This window comes from Prionailurus viverrinus, chromosome A1 (genome assembly GCF_022837055.1).
Source record: "Prionailurus viverrinus isolate Anna chromosome A1, UM_Priviv_1.0, whole genome shotgun sequence".
Classification (NCBI taxonomy): domain Eukaryota; kingdom Metazoa; phylum Chordata; class Mammalia; order Carnivora; family Felidae; genus Prionailurus; species Prionailurus viverrinus.
In genome coordinates, this window is record NC_062561.1 from 1798431 (window position 1) to 1822188 (window position 23758).

At 40.5% G+C, this 23758-nt stretch overlaps 1 protein-coding gene across 5 annotated transcripts in view; it reads right to left on the reverse strand.

The window, feature by feature from the left end:
- Positions 1-1408: 1408 nt before the first annotated feature.
- Positions 1409-23758, reverse strand: part of XPO4 (exportin 4) — a 112889-nt gene continuing 90539 nt past the window's right edge. For all 5 annotated transcript variants that reach the window (XM_047833382.1, XM_047833638.1, XM_047833464.1 and 2 more), the window contains 13 exons: positions 23084-23226; positions 22423-22568; positions 21440-21617; positions 15564-15723; positions 14915-15084; positions 13112-13286; positions 10271-10564; positions 9030-9210; positions 7502-7620; positions 5867-5997; positions 5203-5320; positions 4685-4777; positions 1409-1631 (listed from right to left, as the gene is read on the reverse strand). In XM_047833382.1, coding sequence (XP_047689338.1) covers positions 1434-1631; positions 4685-4777; positions 5203-5320; positions 5867-5997; positions 7502-7620; positions 9030-9210; positions 10271-10564; positions 13112-13286; positions 14915-15084; positions 15564-15723; positions 21440-21617; positions 22423-22568; positions 23084-23226 — 2106 coding nt within the window. In that variant the 3' untranslated portion in view covers positions 1409-1433. The remainder of the gene's footprint in view (positions 1632-4684; positions 4778-5202; positions 5321-5866; positions 5998-7501; positions 7621-9029; positions 9211-10270; positions 10565-13111; positions 13287-14914; positions 15085-15563; positions 15724-21439; positions 21618-22422; positions 22569-23083; positions 23227-23758) is intronic.

Here is a 23758-nt window from a genome sequence, read left to right on the forward strand (position 1 = left end):
GCAGGAGAAAGCCCACCCCTTGGAAGCAGTTTCAGAGCGAGCCTGTGCCTGATTCCTGTCACTGTGCTGTGGGATTTTGACATTGCAGTGGGCAGAGCTTCATACGCCGGCAGTTTATAAATTAGCTTTCATTTCCATAATTTAAGCTGGCACACAGAACTAAGGGGAGCATGGCAGCAGTACAAAAGTCCTGATTAGAAAAATCAAGCTAGAGGATCTAAATAGGAAGTTTTTAATCTCTTAAATTAAATGTACATGGCTCCCGTGAAATGAGGAGAATGTCCACTCTAGCGTAATCATTGCCCCTAATGCCCCAACGTAGAATAGTCTGTATGAATCAGTAATTCACATCCTTTAAAATAGTTATTGCTTAAGCAAGCCATTCAGAATAGATTATTAGCCATGGGCTACGTGGCTGAAGAGAAACATACCCAAAAAGTTAGACTACATACGAATGAGACTTTCATTTCACTCATAAACCCAACATAAATACACGATCAAAAGGGCACCAGATTCATAGCAGCTAACACCCTAAACCAACTCTGAAGCATCAAGACTTGATTTCTTACTAAAACAAATCTGCTCTTTTTTGTATTTTCTTCTTAAAATTAAGGCAATGAAATGGCTACAGTTCCTAAAGTTCTTTTTATGGAACAAAAATACACACCCATTTTCCCCCTCAAGTTCAGGCATCAGAGTGTGACTGGAGGCCTGTATCACACAAAGCCTGCAACGCCAGGCTGATGTTACAAACAACAGAGAGCCAGAGTGTGTGACACAAGAAGCCAGCAAACACCTGATGTTTCTTCTTGCCGCTGAATTACAAACCGAATCATCAAAGGGAGGAAAAGTTTGAAAGCACAAAACCTCGGAAGAGTTTCCACTGTCTTTTGCATTGATTCAAAACTTGTGGGGTGGCAGAGGGGAGGAGCGTGTTAAAATGAAGAGTCCAAGGCCCAACAAACAGAAATTCTGACTCCGAGGGTCTACAGTTGGGCCCAAGAATCTACCTTTTCAACCAGCTCCCCCAATGATGCAGGTGGTCTATGGACAACAGCACATGTCCATCTAATATATTTAATTTAACAGAAAGTCTACACTTTGGCTAGCCACCTAATGTTTTGATAAGGGGGAAAGGCACTGAATGTGCATTTCATGGTGCCCATATCTGTTTGCACACATACGGAATTGGAAATCTTAGATCACCATTCAAAATCTACAAGACACATATGACAGACTGTGGCTAACACCCAACAGCGGAAGCTGATTCAAAGGTGACCTCTCCTGTTTCACTGCATTACATATCAAACTTTCAGGCTCTCCGAGATCCAAAACGGCCAAAGAACTGAAGAACAGGACAAGACTCAAGTCAGCTTTTAGCAATTCAGTGCACTTTGCAGAAAGGATCTAAATTAAGCATAAAGTTTTGTTGTTTATTTTACACAAAGGAGGCCACCAACATTTGCCATAAACTCTTCTAAACTCTTTAGGAAGGCCATCTTCTGCTTCCGGTCCAGCGTCGGAGGAGTGCTGCTTGCGGTGAGCTTGTTGAAGGCATCTGCTAATCTCTGGTAAATAACCGGGTCTTGCTGACTTGACAGTAATGTTTCAACCAACTCGGAATATTCAGCCTATTGAAGAGATAAAGTGTATACGTAAGAACATTTAGCTTCCTCAAATGTCACACAAGTAGATGATATCAGGTACTACCTTGTGGGATTTCTGAAAGGCAGGGTCTGACAACGGCTCTTCTTCTTTTGCGTTAAAGTGCAACTGTCATATAATATTCTATTAGTTTTGGGTGTACAACACAATCATCCCACATCTAAATACACTGTGAAATGATCACAATAGCTCTTTTTTTTTTAATTAAAAAAATATTTTTTTATGTTTATTCATTTTTGTTAATTTTTTTTTTTTAACGTTTATTTATTTTTGACACAGAGACAGAACATGAACGGGGGAAGGGCAGAGAGACAGGGAGACACAGAATCGGAAGCAGGCTCCAGGCTCTGAGCCATCAGCCCAGAGCGCGACGCGGGGCTCGAACTCACAACCGCGAGATTGTGACCTGAGCTGAAGTCGGACGCTTAACCGACTGAGCCACCCAGGTGCCCCTGTTAATTCATTTTTGAAAGACAGAGAGAGACAGAGCACAAGCAGGGGTGGGGCAGAGAGAGACGGGGCGGGGGACACAGAATCTGAAGCAGGCTCCAGACTCCGAGCATTCAGCACAAAGCCCGACGCGGGGCTCGAACTCACGAACCGCAAGATCATGACCTGAGCCAAAGTTGGATGCTCAACCAACTGAGCCACCCAGGCGCCCCCACAATAGCTCTTTTTACTGATTTATATTCACTGAAAGTTCACTCTATTCCAGGTACTGTTCCAGCCTTTTACATTAGTAACTCACTTTTTATAACAATCCTATGAACAGCAGTACAAAAAGTACTGTTATTCTCCTGATTCACAGATGGAAGTACGTACACATAGTGAAATTAACATGTCTAAGATCACACTTGCTTTTTTTTAATCTTTATTTATTTACTTTGAGAAAATAAGCATGTCAGGGAGGGGCAGAGAGACAGAGAGGGAGAGAGAGAATCCCAAACAAGCCCCACACTCAGGGCAGAGCCTGACACGGGGCTTGATCCCATGACTGTGAGATTATGACCTGAGCCAAGATCAAGACTCAGACACATAACCAACTGAGCCACCCAGGCAGCCCAAGATCACACTGCTTTTAAGCAAGAATCCAGGCTGCTTGGCTCCTGAAGCCATGTGATTACCAAGTTTGTTGTATTGTCTCCTCTCTATTTTTCAACCACATTATTAATATTTATTTTGCATTTTATGCATAGTCTAAGTCTGCAACCTGACTCTCAAGCATTTCCCAGGGCTTTCTATAGGCACCCTGTCCACACAGCTCTGAGGACAGCAGACCCGTACAAAGCAGACAGGAGCTGTCTGGGAGGGGGTGGCACAAGGGGAGGGGTATATTTCAGTCCTTTCTCAAGGTGAAGGTGCAGACGTACCTCCAAACCAGTACTGGACTCTGGGAGAAAGGTCAGGAAAAGGGACCTAATAAATATAGGAGCACGGGGGGGGGGGGGGGGGGGGGGGAGAGATATGTAGTGCTTCTACTTTTAATGCCCCTTATAATAAAGCCTTATACAGAAGAGAGAGTGTGGGGTTAAGGAACATTCAACCAAAACAGCTTTCTAAGATAAGCTCTCTTGAAAAGCAAACGAACAAACAACAAAAACTGGTCTGACACGATTTTTCATTAGTTTCTTGGGATATCATCATGGACCAAAGGGTGAAATGAAATATTAATTGCATTCGGAAAAGAAGAGTAAGGCACTGGACGCAATCCCTGACCCACAACACAAGCAGGGAACCAGGTGGCCACCCTAAATGCCCTATCCAAGAGACATACCTACTCACAGAAGAGTAAGTATGAACTCCCAATCATTTCCCTGTTCAAAAGACATGGTGGTCCCTCTGGGACCAGACCAGCAGATCTCATGCTAGCCAAACCTAACGCCTTGCTCCCTTTTTCACAATGTGTGAATATGTTGTTGTTGTTGTTGTTGTTTAAAGGCATCTGGAATGCAATGGCCTATACATATGGGGACAAGACATCTGTCTTCCTAGCAAGCAACAAGGAAGTAAAACGACACAGAAAGCCCACAGACCTGAGATGGGCACCATGTGCAGAGAGGACAGCAAGAACTCAAGCCCCAGAGCACCTTCAGCTTGGAGCGTGGATGGTACAGGAAGTCTACAGGAAGGGAACCTTTAAGCTGTATGAAAAGGCCTGAAAATCCTATCTTTCTCTAAAAAGGTAAATAAAATCAAGCCCTGAGTGCCACTCACAGCAAATGCAATGGACTCTATATACTTTAAGGGGGAAAAAAGGCAAAGCTTTTAACAAAAGCCAATTGCTTAGTCACGCTGGGACGTGTGCATGTGCTAGGGGGTGGGGAGACCAAAAATGGGAAAGGAGTGTTGGGAAACTGGGGCAGCTGATGATCTAATATGGTTCTTCTCATACACTTGATGGGCACCTACTCTACCAGAATAGGGAAGGGACAGGTGAGCTAGCGTAACTTTTCTCCCATAACGTTAACCCCAAACAGCGAGTGCGTGCTTCCGAGTCTTTAAAGGCTCAACAAAATAAATTGAAACGATACACTCCCTTCCGTAGTATAATATGAAGCAACACACTTTCCCTACCATGACAGGAAATAATACACTGTTGATTTCCGCACTTTCTCAAGGCAGATCCTCTGGGTCCCCAGCCTTCTTCGTCTGGTCTCCCTTACAAAACTGTGAGTTCCTCAAGGACAGAAACTGCGCCTCTACTATTGTTTCATGTTAATTCTTGGTTCCAAGCACACTTGTTTACAAGGACAAGCTTTAGGGCAGTGATCATTGCAAAGGATGATTCAGAACAGGGGAGAAGGGAAAGTAAGTGCTTATTCACTGACAAACAGCTTGTCAGAAGAGCTAATGTGGAAATGAAGAAATACGCCCTCACTGAAAGCAATTGAAGCACTGAGTCACAGATTCTCTAAGAACTGGGAGTATCAAAGGCCCACTATCTGCACAAACAATCTCCTTGCTGGGGAAAAAAAAAAAGGGGGGGAAGAGACCCAACGAAGAGACTTGTGCCCAGTACCTGATGCAAGCACACCAACGTGTAGAAAGCTTCACCGGCTGCAGTGGTCATCTCTGTGTTGTGCTTTTGCAAAACCAGCATATCAAAAACCAGCTGAAAGGACATAATACAAAACCTCTAAATAAAAATACATGATGATCATACAATCTCCCATCCTGTGTCTAATCCAAAAAAGGCAAAGAGGGGTGGTAGTTGCTCTTATTTATTAAATAAATCTGAAAATGGAAGAAAACAGCTTTTTAAAGACCCAAGGATTTATAACAACAGAGGTTATTCCTTGCTGTGACATGTGCCATCATAAATGACCAGACTGTTACATTTGCCACGACAGGTTCCAAGAACACACAAGTGGAGAATAAGGTGTCCAGGGAACTGATCTCCAGAAAAGCACAATGAACAGAAAGTAATTCTTTCCTGCCCTCTGAATGACGTAAGCGTTGCCTCATTCGAATGAAGATTTGCAGGCACGAACTGTACCAAAGCAGACGGCTTCGCGACATGCCAGCCGAACATCTTACCTTTAGAAAGTGCCGTGTTGCTAGAAAAAGTGGTGAATCTGTTTCCTGTGCTTTTGCACACTGCTCAGCTAATGGCGTCAAAGCTTCCAGGCAAAGCTGGCAAACTTCCGAACTCATTCTGATCATGAAGGTCAAGGAACAGACTAGGTGTATTTAACTTATAAAAGATTAAAAAATCATGGCTATTACCAAATTCTAGGAATGACCACAGTTAAGTGAGTACCCTAGTGTGCAATATGTCTTTACAGGGTTGCGAGCTACACGACAAAAGGTTTCCAGTGTTTCGGAGAGGGTCTCGGACTGTAGATTTCTAATGTGTTTCTGATCATGAGCACACAACTGATAAAAAGCTTTAGTATTCTCTACTACCGGGCAGCTGAGATCAGAGACTCAACAACAGTCGACGACATTACTAATTGGGGCTCTTAATGAAAGAGTGACTTTCGGACCAGGCACCAAAAGCCTTTGGGATTGATCTGTGAACGGAGGACAAGATGAGGTGAACTAATAAGAGAAACACACAATTAGGGCTGTTAGATGACAGCTTTCTTATGAAATAAAACTAAACACAAAGGAAAGTTTAAAAATACAAGTTTTTAAAACTTTGGGAGATTTTTTTTTCCCCCCAAGGGATAAATGATAATGATGTTCATTTAAAGGATATGATGTCATGCCTAGTTCTAGAGAGTACATCAGACTTTTAAAAAGATCTTCAGGAAGCTGTGGTATTTTTTCAGGAAAAATCTCACAGATAAATGTGATTAATTTGTAGTACTGATTACAAAGGGTTGGAAACTGAAAAAGAAATATTAAATATTTAGATGCTTAATGATATCTAATTTCTATTTTCATTAATGCAATAAAATAACCAATAAACTTGTAAATATAATGATTTCTCTTAAAAGAATCAAGATACATAGAAAACATAAAGATCTAATTAAATATAAAAATATGTTTCAATAAAGGAAATATTTTAGTAACATGAAAATAATGTACAGTAGAAGCAATTATCTTCTGGACAGTTAATAAAAGCTATCGCCAATTCCAGATAGTCTTGTTTACCTTGAAAAAGTAGACAAAGCAGCCAAATTTCAAATAATCAAATGACCTATAATTAAAACCCTTTTGCAAATGTGTTTATTTGATTTCCAGCATGTTAGAAAAATACAAGAAGGTAATACAGATTAGGATTATGCATGAAATAGAGTATTCACTTCTTCACACTTCTAAAAGTTGGTTGGACAGTCCTGGAAAACTGAAGTAAAAAGTAGGCAATCTACAGTTTAGCAATTCTTAAGAAAATACACATCTAAATGTGTAATGGTTTATTTGATGAGAACCCCCCCCCCCCCGCCCCCCGCCACCAAACCAAAAAACCCTAAAAGAAAGCAATATACAGAGCTTAGGAAACCTCCCCATCCGACTGGTGGCCACATGAACACTCAGCTCACGGGTCACCAATCGTCTCCCAAAGACACTGCTCAAGGAGAGACACATGTGGTCCCCGCCCACTCCGTGGGAATCTGACAGCACCTCCTACTCCTCACTGCAACTTCTAACCACTTCTCAACCGCTATTTTCTTCCTTCCCACGACCGACCTCTCTTTCCCTCTCCCACTCTACCTCGTTCGTGTTCCACACACATGCGCACGCACACACCTCCCTCTTCCTTCCCAGCCATGTCTTTGTCCCCACCCTCACCCTCCGTGACAACTCATGAAAGAGACTCCCTTCTTCTGCGGTACCAAAGGAGGAAGAAAGGGCAGCCTCGTCACCACCACACCCTCAATACTGACTGATGACCCCGAGACAGGACGTCGTCAGAATGCACACAAACTTAAAAACCGTTGGTCTTGGTTTCTTACCATCCCATTTCTACATGGGGTTGCTGGAAAATGCCTTCTGCTGCTCAATCCTTAAAATCAGAGAATGACGTTCAAAAGCACGAGTAGAATACACCTAAACATATAACTTAATTTGCTTAATGACAAATGAGGGAATCAAAACTGCTAACATCAGAATTCAGTTTCTAAAAGAACCAGTTTTTTTTCTGTCGCTAATTATCAGTGAAGACAGGACTCTGGGGCAGGATTAAATGAGGGCATGAACCACGTACTGAGCTGCATGCGTGAGTATAAATGACACACAACGGGAACCAGAACCTCTGATTTTCGTGTGTACTTAACAGATAAGCAGGTACTTATACCTCCTTAATTAAATCAGAGGTGTATTCTTGTCTACAACATCTTTGAACTCCGAGCAGACAGTTGGGGTTTTCACATTCACTGTCTTCAATTACCTTCAAAAGATCTTGTGACATCAGGGGCAGAATGAGGTTCACTCCATACAGAACAACATCAGCCGCGGACACAGACCTGTTTGCCGCCTGCCCTGGCTCATGTCCTCTGAACACCTCATCTGTTAAGACAAAAAGCTAGTCTTAGAATTGCAACATCAATAAACCTACAGAGTTACACGTATTCCCATCTTTGTGAGAAAGTAACAAAAGATGAAAACCCCTAAGCCAAAATATATCTATGAGTGGACAGCTGATCAATCTGGCCCTGGGTCATCCCTTTGTATTTCATTTGTCAGGGTCTCTGATGCAGTATTCCGTGTTCACATTATTATTCTACAATGATGGAAACTAACGCTTCATGTTTTAAAAAGTAGAATCGAATCTACTCACAAGGAAGTTACACTGTGAGTTAAATAATTTCCACAGTAATATTTATTTCATCTATTAGGTGTGTGAAATTTTTCTATGCTGAAGAGGAATGGGGGGAAACAGAAACTAAAATGTTACAGAAGATGGTAGTTAATAAATAACTACCAATATTAAAAAGGCTTATTATCCTTAATCCATATAAAATGCATACAAATTAAGAATCCTCCTAAGACCTAAATAGGTAAATGAGGAAAATCCACAAACATCTATCAAACCCAAAGCCTAACGAAAAACAGTTCACTGCAATCATTAATGAAACAATGGAATTAAAAAAAAAATTTTTTTTTTTAACATTTATTTATTATTGAGAGACAGAGGGAGACAGAGTATGAGCAGGGGAGGGGCAGAGAGAGGAGGAAACACAGAAACTGAAGCAGGCTCCAGGCTCTGAGCGGTCAGCACAGAGCCTGATGCAGGGCTCGAACTCACAAACCATGAGATCATGACCTGAGCCCAAGTCAGACACTTAACCAACTGAGCCACCCAGGCGCCCTGAAGCAATGAAAATTTTTAATGAATAGTTAAAAAAAAAATTTTTTTTTCAATGTTTATTTATTTTTGAGGGACAGAGACAGAGCGTGAGTGGGAGAAGGCAGAGAGAGTGATACACAGAATTACAAACAGGCTCCAGGCTCTGAGCTATTAGCACAGAGCCCGATGCGGGGCTCGAACTCACAAACCGTGAGATCACGACCTGAGTGGAAGTCAGAAGCTTAACTGACTGAGCCACCCAGACGCCCTTTTAATGAATACTTCTGACTCATTACATTAAAAATGACTTTTAAATGATAACATTTAAACTTTTTAACATTCATTTATTTTGAGAAAGAGGAGAGAGTGTGTGACTGTGCATGAGCAGAGAGAGAGAGAGAGAGAGAGAGAGAGAGAGAGAGAGAGAGAGAGAGAATCCCAAAAGCCGGCATGCGCTGGGAGTGGAAACCTACGTGGGGTCTGTCTCATAAAGGTGGGAGCCGGACGCTTAACTGACTGAGCAACCGAGGCGACCCCCCCCCTTTATTTATTTACTTAGTTTTATCTTCCTTTGCTTTACAAAAAAGATAATTAAAACGAAATTTAAAACCCTCACACCTCACCTTACCTGTATCGCTAAAATCTATGAATTCTTTTGACAGAAGGTTAGTGAGAAGTTCCATGATGAGAAGCAGGTCTTGGTACTGTTCTTCCTCTGCTGTAACATCTATTCTTTGCCGCCCCAAGTTATTCTTAGAATATACTTGCAGCAAAGTAAGGCAGGCTTCATACAGGTTCATAGCTTTGGACTGTAAGAGAACGTGCGTAAATCATACTTAGTTGGGAAAAAATATCAACCCTAAAAGAAACTTGAAATTATAATCTAATAAATTTACTCTGGATCCCAACAGCAGCTCAAACACTTGTTTGAAACTCTTATAAAACATTAAACTCTGATAACTCTTATAAAACAAAAAAAATGAAACAGCATGCATTAAAGATGGCAGTTATGTTTTAAAAATTAGCAGTTTTCTAACAAAATCTGACATCCATTTTTTTTGTTCACTTGATAATACGTACTAGAGAGATAATAAGATTTTGGCAACAGAACTGTTTTACTTCTGCTATTTACCTCTGTGCATACTATTTATTATCTTCAGATTTGAAAGTGTTTAACTTGCAAAAGCAAAGTGTACCAAACCATGGTCTTAAATGTCAGAATGGCAATGGCCTGCCCTCTCCGTCATGCATCTACATTTGTAACATTTATAAAATAACCTTACTTTTGAGCAAGTGCCTTTGATCTAACAGCAACAACAACAAAAATTTACAACTCAGGAACCCACATGAAATGATTTAAAACAAGATTTATGCTGATCTACAGACAAATACAAATATATTCCTTTAAGGCAGTTTTAAAACAGCTTTCTAAATGATTTCTAAACAGGGTAAAAAGTGTACCTGTGGTTACTGATTATAAAAGAATTTAGCTTGTCTAAATTATCCATTTGATTTATAAAGCAAAGATACAAACTGTCATTTAAAATTTTGAGCCTCAAGAGTTTCAACAGACAGAAATTGATTAAATTTTTCTACTATTTGTCTTATCAAACACGCCTCATTTGAATGGCTTTGACTGAATAAAATACTATATCTCAAAGAAATTACTGGTTTTACCAACAGTTTTAGGTCAGAATTGACTTTCCTTCAATAAGCCTTCCCCTGGATTTTGAGTTCTTTTGAAAAGTTCTGAAGTCTTTTTGAAAACTCCTTTGGATAACATTCACAGAATTTAAAGGAAAGTGTCTGTTACTTTGTTATACTTTCAGGAGTTCTAATCCGAAAGAGGAAAAATTAGAAAGTGCTTACCTCTCCAAGATAGCATATCTGTTTATGTGCAACTTCCACAAAAACTTCTATTATGAGATTGACGGTCTCTGGGGTATTTTTGTAAACTTCCATCAATCCAATGCAATTGGTAAGGAAGTCCATCAAAAAATTAAAAAGAATTGCTACGTTGTCAATCTGGGTAGCCTCCGCAATGCCACACAGGGCCTCCAGCGTGGCCGTGATCTCCTGCTTGACTTCCTCCTGCTGGCACATCTGCTGAAAGTTTTCTTGATTTATCACTCTTAAGAATCGCTGCTGAAGTGGCTGAAGGACCTGTCAAGTTAAAGCATCATTCTTCTAAAAGTTTAATTCCCACGATCCGTTTCTTTCAGCTTTACTCCCTCAACCTGGAGATGTCCCTTCCAAAACATTTCTGAAAGCACCGAAAACAATGATCGGAACTACAGGCTATGTTCCCCATCACGAGGGGATGTGTAACTTCTAACCTACAGAAAGAACGAACACACAGTACACTGGTCCTTAGGGAAACGGAAATCAAAACCACAAGGCGACATCACCTCAGGTCTTTTAGAATGACCACCATCAAAAAGACGAGACAGAAAGGCTGGCAAGGATGTGGAGAAAAGGGGACCCCTGTGCACTGTTAGTGGGGGTTGTCAACTGGGGCAGCCGCTAAGGAAAACAGTAAGGAGGACCCTCAAAAAATTAAAAACAGAGTTACCATATGACCCAGTAATTCCACTGCTGGGAATATATCCAAAGGAAACCAAGACAGCACTTAATCAGACGTCTGCACCCCCATGTTCACTGAAGCATTATTTGCAATGGCCGAGACATGAAAAAAACCTGAACGTCCATCCGTGGATGAATGGAAGGAGTTGTGATACATATGCAATCACACAGTTAGCCGTACAAAATGAGGAAATCCTACCATTTGTGACCACACGGATGAAGCTTGAGGGTACACGTTAAGTAAGTCTGACAATGAAAGACAAATACCATATGATCTTACTTAGATGAGGAATTTTAATACAATAAAACAATAAAATAACAAAACAAACAAAAAATCCCAACTCTCAGAAGAAGATCTGTAGTTGCTACGGTGGGGGTGGGGGGAGGTGGGAAAAGGGGGATTTGAACTTCCAGTTGTAAGATAAATAAGTACTGGGAGTGTCACGTATAACATGGTGACTATAGGTAAACACTGCTGTGTGACAGATAGGAAAATTGTTAAAAGGGTAGATCCTCAGAGTTCTCATCCCAAGAAAAGAATTTTCTTTTGTTGTTTCTTTTCATTGTACTTATATGAGATCGTGGATGTTGACTGAAGTTCTTGCGGTAATCACTTCATAATATATGTAAGTCAAACCGCTATGCTGTACGTTTTGAACTTGCGTAGTGATGTCAATTACCCCATGAAAGTGGAAAAAGTATTATTTATGGAAAAGCAAATCAGCACATGCTATCACCTCACTTTCTAAAGTAATTTAGGTTCCAAAAACCACAAATCACGGAACATGACTTACTCAATGCCATTCACAGAATTCTGTCACTGTCATCATCGCTTTCCAGTGGATTAACCTCCCCCCTCAAAAAGATGAAATTTAAGTCTCCAAAGGGTCAGAGAGTAAGTATCAACTTTGAAGAATATGTCAACTCTGGCCCAACTATCCAATTACAATTTAGTACAGAAGCAGCCATAGATACAATACAAACAATTGAACACGACTGTGTTTCCATCAAACTTTACTTAGAGAGAGAGACAGCAGACCGATTTTGGTCCGTGGGCTCCAATTTGCCAAACCCTGTTCTACATTCAGCTCTGGACTGTTTTTCTCCTTTCCAATTTCTCTTGGCATAGAGTATAACTTCAGAAAATCAGTCCTGTCCTGAGTGAACATGCATATTCATGAAGATATCTTAATTCTAAAGCTATACATATGATAATACAATTGTTTAAACTAGAAATATATGGCCAGCCTGGTTTTCTTCTGGTCTGAAGTCACAGATGACTGCCAAATTCTGTTACTGTGTCCCTTCTCAGACATTAAGAGCACTCTAGTCACAAGGATCATAGGCCTGGTTCCTGACTTAACTCTAACTTACATAATGCAATGTGTTCACAGTGGTTATTGGTTGATTATGCATTCCCCCCACCCCCGCAAACTGATATGTTGAAGTCCAAATCTCTAGTACCTGAGAATGTGGCCTTATTTGGAAACAGGGTTGTTGCACATATAATTAAATTGAGTTCATTAGGGTGGGCCGCTAATCCAACGACTGGTATCTTTACACCGAAATGCACACATGGAGAATATCATGTGAAGATGAGATTACGGTGATGCTTCTACAGCCTAAGAACACTAAAGCCTACCAGTCAACCACCAGCAATTTGGCAAGAAGCCTGGAACAGATTCTCCTTCATAGCCTTCAAAAGGAACCAACCTACCAACACCTAGACCTTGGATTCTGGTCTACACAACTCCAAGACAATACATTTCTGTTGTTTGCTCCGCTAAGTTTGTGGCACTTTGTTACAGCAGCCTTAGCAAACTAATAATAATGACTTGCACCTCCTCATTCAACAGAAGCGGATATTTCACTGATTCTTTAGGCTCGCATTTGAGTTGTGGGCAAAAATGTGCCATACTACAGAACGTTCGACAAAGTCATCACATATGCAGATATGGGCAAATTATAAGATGGTACTTGTAAAATAATAAACTTCAACCTATCCCATTATAAAGGGAAAAACATTAGAGAAGGTATGACTGAAATGTTTCTGTCTCCACAGAGTATTTTATGCCACCACACAGGGTAAAACATAAGAAGGTCGATCCAAATAAAGGAAACTATTACCTCTGTCCAATACTGCTGTTTGGTTTCTGTGTCCATATGTGCAAAACCACCCAAGACAAGAGCCTTCATCAGTGTCCTCTGCACGGGACTTGACAGGAAGTTCAGAGGTGGGCTTCGACTTGCAAACTGCTTGGCTAAGTTCCACCAGTTTTCACACTGAATCACTAAGTTTGCTCTAGAAGCAGAAGTAACAAAACAAAAGACGTATTACTTTACACTGCGTGTATACCGAGTAAACAAAAATGGAAGGTAACTGAATTTAATTAGTTTAAAAAAAAATTTTTTTTTTTAACGTTTATTTATTTTTGAGACAGAGAGAGACGGAGCATGAACGGGGGAGGGGCAGAGAGAGGGAGACACAGAATCCGAAGCAGGCTGCAGGCTCCAGGCTCTGAGCTGTCAGCACAGAGCCTGACGAGGGGCTCGAACTCACGGACCGCGAGATCATGACCTGAGCCGAAGTCGGCCGCTTAACCGACTGAGCCACCCAGGCGCCCCTAATTAGTTTTTAAAGTATAGTATATAGTAAACTGATATAAACTTTGGAGTCACACAAGTCTGTGCTCAAATCCCATTAGTTGTTTGACAATGTAAAATTTATTTACTCTCTTATTTAGTTACCAGATCCGTAAAACAGGGTAACAACGGTAATAACAGCATTAACTCTCATGGCTGATATGGATACTATAACTAACTAGTTACAATAAAATTAAATAAAATACTATATATGAAATGCTTGAAACAGTACAGTAAATTACAAGAACTCAATAAATAACAGTCAATGCTAAGAGTAGTAACAATCACATTCCTATATAGTAAGAAAAATGTTTGGGGGTACCTGGGTGGCTCAGTTGGTTAAGCGTCCAACTTTGGCTCAGGTCATGATCTCACAGTTCGTGAGCTCAAGCCCCACACTGGGCTCTGTGCTGACAACTCAGAGCCTGGAGCCTGCTTCAGATTCTGTGTCTCCCTACCTCCCTCTCTGTCCCTCTCCTGTTTGTGGTCTCTCTCTCTCTCTCTGTCAAAAATAACAAAAAAGAAAGAGGGGACTGGGGGAGAGAGAGAGAGAGAGAGACACACACACACAGAGGGAGGGAGAGAGGAGGAAAAATTTCCAGAGTTTGTTGTAGAAAACACTAAAACTCTTAATTTGCAAAATTATTAAATTATCAAGTTTTTCTCACCTTTATTTTTATTGTTTTTTAGGTTTATTTATTTTGAGAGAGAGAGAGAGAGAGAGAGAGAGAGAGAGAGAGAGAGAGAGAAAACAAGCAGGGGAGGGGCAGGCAGACACAGAGAGAATCCTAAGCAGGCTCTGTGCTATCAACGTGGAGCCCAATGTGGGACCCGAACTCATGAACCATTAGATCATGACCTGAACCAAAATCAAGAGTCAGACGCTTGACCGACTGAGGCACCCAGGCGCCCCAAGTTTTTCTCATCTTTAAAACAGAATAATAGGATATCTGAAAAAATTGAATGAGACTACTCAAGTGTATTAAAATGTTTTTAAAACTATAAATTACTAAACACATATGTTTCTCATAAGAGTCTTTGATGCCAAATCCTTGAATAGCCAAAGCAATCCTCAATTGTACCATGAGAAAGCTCTATTTACATTTATAGCAATAATATGATATTGACTGTGTCTTTTTTTTTTTTTTTTTAAACACATTGCCCCCAAATGCAGGGTTTATTTGCATTTAGGACCATGTAACTGTTTGCCACTTGAAAGACCACACACACACACACACACACACACACACACACACACACACAACCAGCCTCCAATAATCACCTTACCTTTCTCTTCTTTCCACCAAAGTGACAAGGAGCTGCACAGTGTCATTTGCAAGGTCCTGCTCACTACTCCACACTGAGAGGTTACTGATGACTTTTTGTAAGAGGTAGCCAATAATCCACTGAGAACCTTCTGTATCTGCTCCAAATGCTGTACTGAACGGCAGACTTATCTTAAAGGAGAAAACAAAAATTTTAAGGTCAGAAAGATCAGCTTAAAAAGAAGTGCACAGAAAAATCAAACTGAAGTTAGCATCTAAATCTGGAGTACCGTTTACTTCGCATCAATTTTATAAACGCATTCATTTCTGGGAGTCCAAAATAAAACCTCCTCAATCCACGGACATCTTCCAATGTGAGTTAACTTTACTCTCATTAACACACTAACATGGTGTTCATACCAAACACAAAGAACGTAAATTAATCCATTCCCACTAGTAATCTATAAATTAATATGGTCAAAATAAGCTGAATCAAACGATGTGCTCTAAGGAAAGTTATTAAAATCGTACATCGTTCATACAGTTCTCTTCAATGTGGAAGATGTTCAGCTCTTAGTTACATCTCGATGAGAAAATCACCAAGAAAAATATTCTCATTTCCACAAGTGTCGAATTCATAAATCCAAACAAAGCCAGTTTTATATTCTGACCTGATCGTATAGTTTCTCATCCACCAGGAGGTAAGTCTTTGCCCAGCGTTTTAGGAACCAAACAATGTCTTTGCCCATTTGAGGGCTTAGGAGGTGAGTGAGGTCTGCTCTTATTGCTCGAGATTCAACCTCTGAAACTCTGAGAACAGCAGATAATAGCCTGTAGGCATAAAAAAGAAGTCGTTTATTCTTCCATTTATTTGGCCGTCTAATAATATTTGTTTCTGAAAAGTCCTTTTTGTTCTGTTTTCAACTCTCTGAATTTAGGCCAGCCTATAACTTGAAATTTTCATCAGCGGGATGAAAGTCCCCGTTCATTGCTGACCCTTCAGAAGCAGGAAACAAGACTCAGTCATGGGTAGAGACATCCGTCTGTGGAAGTCTCAGCATTACCATCCACAGAGATTTTTCACATTCGAAATGGACAGATTCGTACAAGTAAAAGTTCAGAGTAAAGGCTACATTCTGCAGCCCTTCGTCACTACTTCACTCCACGGTTAGCACTGTTTATTTTGATACATTTGTTATTTTATGGTGGAGGGTCTGGTAACTGACTTACCCATAATGCTCTGAACATTAAATCTTGCCTCTAAATTGGACAGTCCTATATACTTCCTAACAAACTTGATTCTTAGTGGTATTTTTTTTTCAACGTTTATTTATTTTTGGGACAGAGAGAGACAGAGCATGAACGGGGGAGGGGCAGAGAGAGAGGGAGACACAGAATCGGAAACAGGCTCCAGGCTCTGAGCCATCAGCCCAGAGCCTGACGCGGGGCTCGAACTCCTGGACCGCGAGATCGTGACCTGGCTGAAGTCGGACGCTTAACCGACTGCGCCACCCAGGCGCCCCCTTACTGGTATTTTAAAATGCAAGTCTTGCTAAAAAAATTATCCACGTAAGCGTGCATACTGTCCTCTCCTACACTACATAATTCATACGGCTGTGTGGTGCTAATAACGGCATGATACGCAGAGAAGTTAGAAAGTCTTGTTCCGGGGGTGGGAGTAGGAGAGAAGAGACTCCGAAGTGATCCATATGTAGCTTGACTTGAGCTAAAAGGCAAAGAGGCTGAGGATGCCATTGAAAGGATCCATCTTAGCATCATTTTATAGATGTCCTGCCAAGACCGGGACCCTAATCACCTGAACCTTGGCTTCTGCTACTTCTCTTTACTGTTCTCAAGATGACTAAAAGTATCTCCCTGTAATGAAATCTTACATTTCAGTTCTTTGTCCAACTGTGTATCTCGAAAGTACTAGATACTATTTATCGCCCTATCCTTTTGAAATAATTTCTCCCCTTGAACCACACAGGTTTTTAAGTTTCTACCCCCAGAACATCCCTTTTCCCTATATAACACCTACTCCCTATACTACCTACCAGTGCTCAAATTTTCAAAAATTATTTTAGGGTGGATATGAACGAAAATACTCCAGGACCTCACATTACATTTAAGTTAATGTATCAGATTTTTCCCGTAAGAATAGTTTCAAATGATATAATCTGCAGCCTAACAGAATTTGAATTAAATAATTACAGTAACTTTCTAAATTTGTGCACAGGAATTTAATTATCAGTGTTTTGGTACCCACCATCATCCATTTGAAAAACAAGTTTTTCTTTAACAGTTGGAAACGTAATACATTCTTTTTCTCCTTAAATTTTTATTTCTTTTCCCCACAGGTTATCTTACTGTAATACATTTTTATAGTCATTTTTATTGATCATACCACATCCATCTCTGAAACAAATGTCTAGTTATTGAAAAGTCATTTTAAAAAATTCCCAGTGACCGTAAGACTTGGTTCTAAAATGTGTTTTGGACTTATTAGTATACAATTGAGTGAAGTATAACACAAATTTAAATTATTAAACATAGGGGTGCCTCGGTGGCTCGGTCAGTTAAATGTCTGACTTGGGCTCGGGTCATGATCTCGCGGTTTGTGAGTTCGAGCCCTGCGTCAGGCTGTGCTGACAGCTCAGAGCCTGGACCTTACTTGAGAGTCTGCGTCTCCCTCTCTCTCTCTGCCCCTCCCCTGCTCACGCTCCTTCTGTCTCTCTTTCTCACAAAAATATAAACATTTAAGAAAGTTAAAAAAATTTATTAAACATAGAACTAAAATTCTATGCATTTGTGAATGAGATTAATGTACCAGGATTTTGTTTTTCCAAATCAGTTCATGCATCTGTGAAAAAAAATGGCTAATTAAAAAATAAGTTATTTTAAAAAAATTAGCAGCCATGAAAAAAAAAATATATATATATATAAATTCCTTATTCTTAGAATGAGACAGAGTTGAGCATAATTTGATTTGATTCCTTTTTCATTTTTATAGAAACACTGAGAAAACCTATTCACATAAATGGAAAAAGCAGTTTTAAAATAGCAGGGTTCCTCAATTATCTGAACCTAGTTTTATGCAAAACATCACGAAGATCTACTATCAAAAACTATTTTTAATCATCTCTTAGCTGACAATTTGATTTCTTGAGTCCCGTAATGCAAAGGGCTGAAAAGCTCCCGACCTGTAAAGTCCGTGTCACCCGCTACTCGGTCATTCACTCCCGACACCACACACTCAATTCGGAACCGTCGCTTTATCTGGCACCGCACGCTTTGACGCACCTGCCTCTCCGTTACGTGAAGACTCAGAACGAGCAAGAGCCTTGCCTTTCTCTGGCAAAGCAGGAGCAACGTAAAGCAGCGCGGGCTCCTGCGGCCTCACTGCCACAGCCCGTCGGGCGAGCAAAATCCCACGGGGCCGCCTCCGACAGAACCTCTCACAGCCACCTGCCTCTTTCCACCCCCACTTTTACCAGTGGAAACGCTTCCTCACCTGCCTGGTCGCCCTTTGAACCCACCTTCCACGGTACAATCCTGCTACTACCGTCTGGCCGGTCCACCTGCCCGTTTCCGACGTTCTTCACCACTTTCACTCCTACCTCAGTCGCCCGATCCCCAACGCCAACCCTACTTCTCCACCTCCGGAAACGTCTCTCCCCTCCGCCTTCACACGTGAGCCACACCACACTTCCTCTTGCTTTAGGCCATGCTCTCCTCCCAGGCCTCGGCCTCTGCTGTTGCCGCTGCCTGGAATCCTCTTCACCTTTTGCTGCATGTTGCAAACTCCTACGCATCCCTCAACTATCTGCCTAAATAAATAAATCTCTCCAAAGCACCCCCTGATCCTTCCCCTGCCAACGGGTTAGGTAAACCCAGGCGCTCCTCTATCCCTCTTATCAGACTCCTGTTGCATCCTCAGATCCTGGCATACAGGGGAGGTGAGGGAACAACTCAAAACATTTTTGTAATTAAAGTGTAGTTGACACACACATGTTACATACAAAACATTTTTTAATTGTTGATAATTCCAATTTCCTTTTTTTTTTTTTAATATTTATTCATTTTTGAGAGACAGAGAGACAGAGTGTGAGCAGGGGAGGGGCAGAGAGAGAGAGGGAGACACAGAATCCGAAGCAGGCTCCGGGCTCCGAGCTGTGAGCACAGAGCCCGATGTGGGGCCTGAACCCACGGACCGTGAGATCATGACCTGAGCCGAAGTTGGATGCCTAACCGACCGAGTCACCCAGGCCCCCCGATATTTCCAATTTCTAGTCCTACTTTAATTTCTTAAGTATGGTATCTAAACATACTTCCTATTTCAGAAAGCACCCACAGTTTCCCATACTCTACAAATTAATCTTGGATTACCTTTGCATTCATAAACCAAAAGTCTGCAAAATGAGTCAGAGCTTGTTAGTTTCTCACATCTGCTATTATCACTCTGATTCAGACCACTATCATCTTTCTCTTGGATTACTACAACTAGCCTCTTCATTGGTCTCCCTGCTTCCATTTTTGTCCTCCTAGTTTACTCTCAGTGCAGCAGAGGAATCTTTTTGCACAGTTCTGCTCAAACCTTACGACAGCACCCTCCTTCATTCAGAGCAAAGGCTAAAGCCTTGATCTGATATCCCTCTGTTTTCCCTTCTATCTTGATCTCCTGACAAAATTCCACCTCATTCTGCTCAACCCACAATGGCAGTTCTTACTATTGCCTGAATATGCCAGACGTGCCACAGGGCCTTAGCATTCCCTGTTCGCTCTGCCTGGAATACTCTTCCCCAGGCCTTCACGGCCTCCCTCACCAACCTCAAGTCTTTGCTGACAAGTCACCTTCCAAATGAAGTCTGTTACTGATTACACTACTTAAAATTACACACAGTCCCCGAATCTGTGCTCCAAATCCCCTCACCCTGTTCAGTTTCTTATCTAGAGCACGTAGTCTTCTAACACTATTTTTCCTTCCTTCCTTCCTTCCTTCCTTCCTTCCTTCCTTCCTTCCTTTCCTCCCTCCCTCCCTCCCTCCCTCCCTCCTTCCTTCCTTCCTTCCTTCCTCTCATCCATTCATTATCTTTCTCCTACAAGGAGCTTTAAAGGGGGAATGATTTTTGTCTGCTTTGCTCACTGATGTATCCCAAATGCCTACAACAGTACCTGGTACTCAATTAATTATTTGTCAGAGGATAAATTCTTCAAGAAATGTGAACTTTTTTACAAACAAGGAATGTTTCTCTCATATGCCTTTCAATTTCACATTAATTCTTTGGACTTAAAAAAAAAATAGGGTGTTTTTTTGTTTTGTTTTTTTTGTTTTTGGTTTGTTTTCCAACCCTCCATAGTCTGTGCTCTCAGATACAAAAATATTTTGCTCCCACACTGATACCTTAGACTGGCAAAAATTGAAAAAGCACTGAAAATACAAGGAAAGCATACCTGATGGTACTGCCCAGGCAAGAAATATGACAAAGAATATAATATGACAGCCCTCTGAAATGAGCTGCCTTTGAAATTAACATTCACCATGAATCAAACCAAAGCAAAAGCAATGATTTTCACAAGCAATTAACCTAGCGCCTATAGTAATCCCCAAAAGAAGAGATAAAAATTTTGCAAAAATAGAGCATTGGTATTTTATTTCAAACAAGAAAATAAAACAATAAAGGAAATAAATTCCTAAACATTTCCTTGATAGTTCATTTAAAAAAAAAAAATCCTGTTTTCTACTGCACAGGTATAAATGATATCCATGTATTTTTGAATTAAATTAAAAAGATGAAGGGGACAGCACCCTGCTTGAGTTACTGATTCTGCAATTGACAAAAACCAGTGTTATTTCATTATTGGTGTATCTGCCTGCAACTTAACTTTAAAGATACTGGAATTTCAAATGTTGGTTTTAAATCCACTTGTAGGAGGATATTCGGTCTAGGTTTATCCTTCCTTAATTTCACCATTAAGAATTGATGAAAATTTTGCCACTACTCCTAGGAAGATCAAAGTGAATTCTCATTTGAGGCACACCATTGTCTTCTAACTTTACCTGACAGGACACTCAAGTTTCACATATTCAGAACAAATACTTCAGTTTTATAAGGTAAGAATCATAGTTTTCCTTCAGAAAGCCACTGAAATGTAGTTTTAGCTTTATGAACAATAAAAACTTGCCAATGTTCACCTGGTGTCTAGGAGGCTCACAGACTTTGATTCACTCATTTAGGGCACCTGCGCCACATCAGCACTGCTTTCTGATGGCCAAGGGACATGTCCCTTCAAACTTACACTGTATCCAGAATAATTTGACAAGTGTTTTCCTCAGTACAGGATATAGCTGTCAATTCTCACCAGAGTGGCACTGCTTAAATATACCGAGTACTTGCCATCCTTGTTTATTTCAAGGCTTCTCCAAGTTTTATTTTCTTTCACGTATCAGATTTACAATGTGGCCAACACAGGAGTCATCTACCCATCAACTCAGAATTTACTTAAAACATTATCAATTACAAGAGCACAGCTATAGAGTTCATATTACCTAATCACAGAATCTGTTCTGTTGTACCCTGGGATGGAAGAAGCCTTTTCTCCTGGAGATCCCAAAATTTGAAGTGTTGTATTAATGTCAACTTCAGATGAATGCTTAATGGAATATTCCATTATTTCTGGAGGTATTAGCGGAGTCTCTCCCTGAGTATCATCAGCTAAGAGGTAGCCTTCAGTTTAAAAAAAATTAAAAACGAACACTTAACAAATCTACATTTATCAAATTGCACTATAAATGTTCTCAGTTTTATCTGATTTACATACATATTAAGTTGATGTAAAAGTAAATTATAAATGTTAATGTTAATTTCAAGTTTGATGAGTAGAAACTATTTCTCAGATAATTAACTCTCAAAATACAAAGGACAAATATTTTATTCACCAATTTTATAATTCATACTGATAGGTAGGCTTTTTAATCTACTATCTTTTAATAACTTTTAGTACTATATTCTGTAAAATTAACAGGAATTCTATTATCTATATCAAAGGCAATATTTGGGAGTGCCTTTTCCAAAATTAAGATTTTTTTTTCTTGATTATTAAAAACACAGAAACATTGACAGTATGGTTATAAAAGAAGACCCTACAAGTCAGACTGCCTAGATTTGCATTCTGGCTCCGGAAATTAATAGCAGTGTGACCACAGGCTACGTTCTTAAAACTCTCTCTTTCAGCTTCTTCATTTGCGAGATGAGGATAGTAACAATAATGAAACCTGACAACAGTACTAAGTCACTGGGCTGCAATGAATTCCACATAAGACATTTGGTATGCAACAGACACTAAATATGCATGTCAGCCAATATTTTTACAAAATGCATCCCTAGCTCTGTGATATACAGCATCTGTATTCAAATTTCATCCAACACTACGTACGGAACTTATTTTTAACATATGAAGCTTCTTCTAACACGTAAGAACTTTAAACTGCTCAGTTGGCGATTACACTTCAGAAGGAAACAACCAACCAACCTGTAACTAAAATAAGCCAGTGAATATCTTCATACAGATCATCAAGCATTTTGTTGTCTAGAGTGCTCGAACCAGGTGAAGCAAGTAACTGCTGCTGATGCCGCTGTAACTGACCGTGGAGCCTCGTTACTCTTTCTTCTAATAGGCTAAAAAGGGGGGAAAAAACCCAAAGTTTCATAAAGTTCAATACGCAAAGATCTAGAACAAACTGAATACATAATTTCCATTTATGAGACAACATAAATTAAGATGTTAGCACAAAAGCACATATATGAAAATATTTATTGTAGTACACAGCTGTTCTCATAGCAGTATAGGAATTGTGATTTATTCTTTATGACATAGAATTAAAACATTGCTTTACAAACAATCAAGGCTTACAACAGGCATTCGAAAACTGGTCATTCCAAGTTTTTATTGACATGGGTCAAATCATTCTCATACCATGTTTTCCACAATCTCTCTGCCATCTATGCTGTGGTGCCTGGGCTCCAAATGTACAAGCCAAGGAATGCAACCATGAGTATGTTTCTGTCCGTTTGTTCCAGTGTGCTGGGATACGGGGTGGGGGTGTTTAAAGTCTTTAAACACTTTAAGTGCTCTCCAGGGAATTGTGAATAGAGAGTATTTGCTCCATGGGGTTTCTTTGGACTGTGTGTACCTTGTCAGAAGAGGTATACAGTGTTCTGCAGCAATCCTTCCTAGCATTCCTACACTGGCTAGTTGATCTGAAAACTGGTCTCGATCATCCTCTTGAAGTTCACTTATTTCTTCTTCCTCACGAGAGGCCACACCATTGGCAGTCTATTATCAATGAGAGAAATAAAGAGTGAGGAGCTGCACTCCTTTGTGCAAAAATCATGCATTTCTGTTGCACTGTAAAATAACTTCAGCACTTCACACAAGGAGGAGAGCTGGACGGAGCCAACCCAGTGGTCTAGAGCCTGCTGGAATGACAGTGCTGGTCATTCCAAAAGAAGGAGGTGGCGGGGGGGGGGGGGGGGGGCACAGAAGAGCAAGAAATAGAAGGTATCACCCCATGGTGCACATATGTAAACACAGCAAACTGCATTCACAACCCACCTCCCACCCCTGAGAATTTAACTTCTGTCACTGAAAAGATCTGACATCTTTAAGATCCATGGAGCTTTATATGCAAGAAGTCATTTATATCACTCAACAACTAGGAAGACATAGGCAGATAACTGAAAACTGAAGAGAAACGGGGTAACTACCAAGCAGCACCCACAATGTGAACTCATTTAGACAACAGGGTTACTTTTGCTCTCTTATGCTCTCCGCGAATCTTCTGAGGATGGTCCCCCTAAATTTCTAG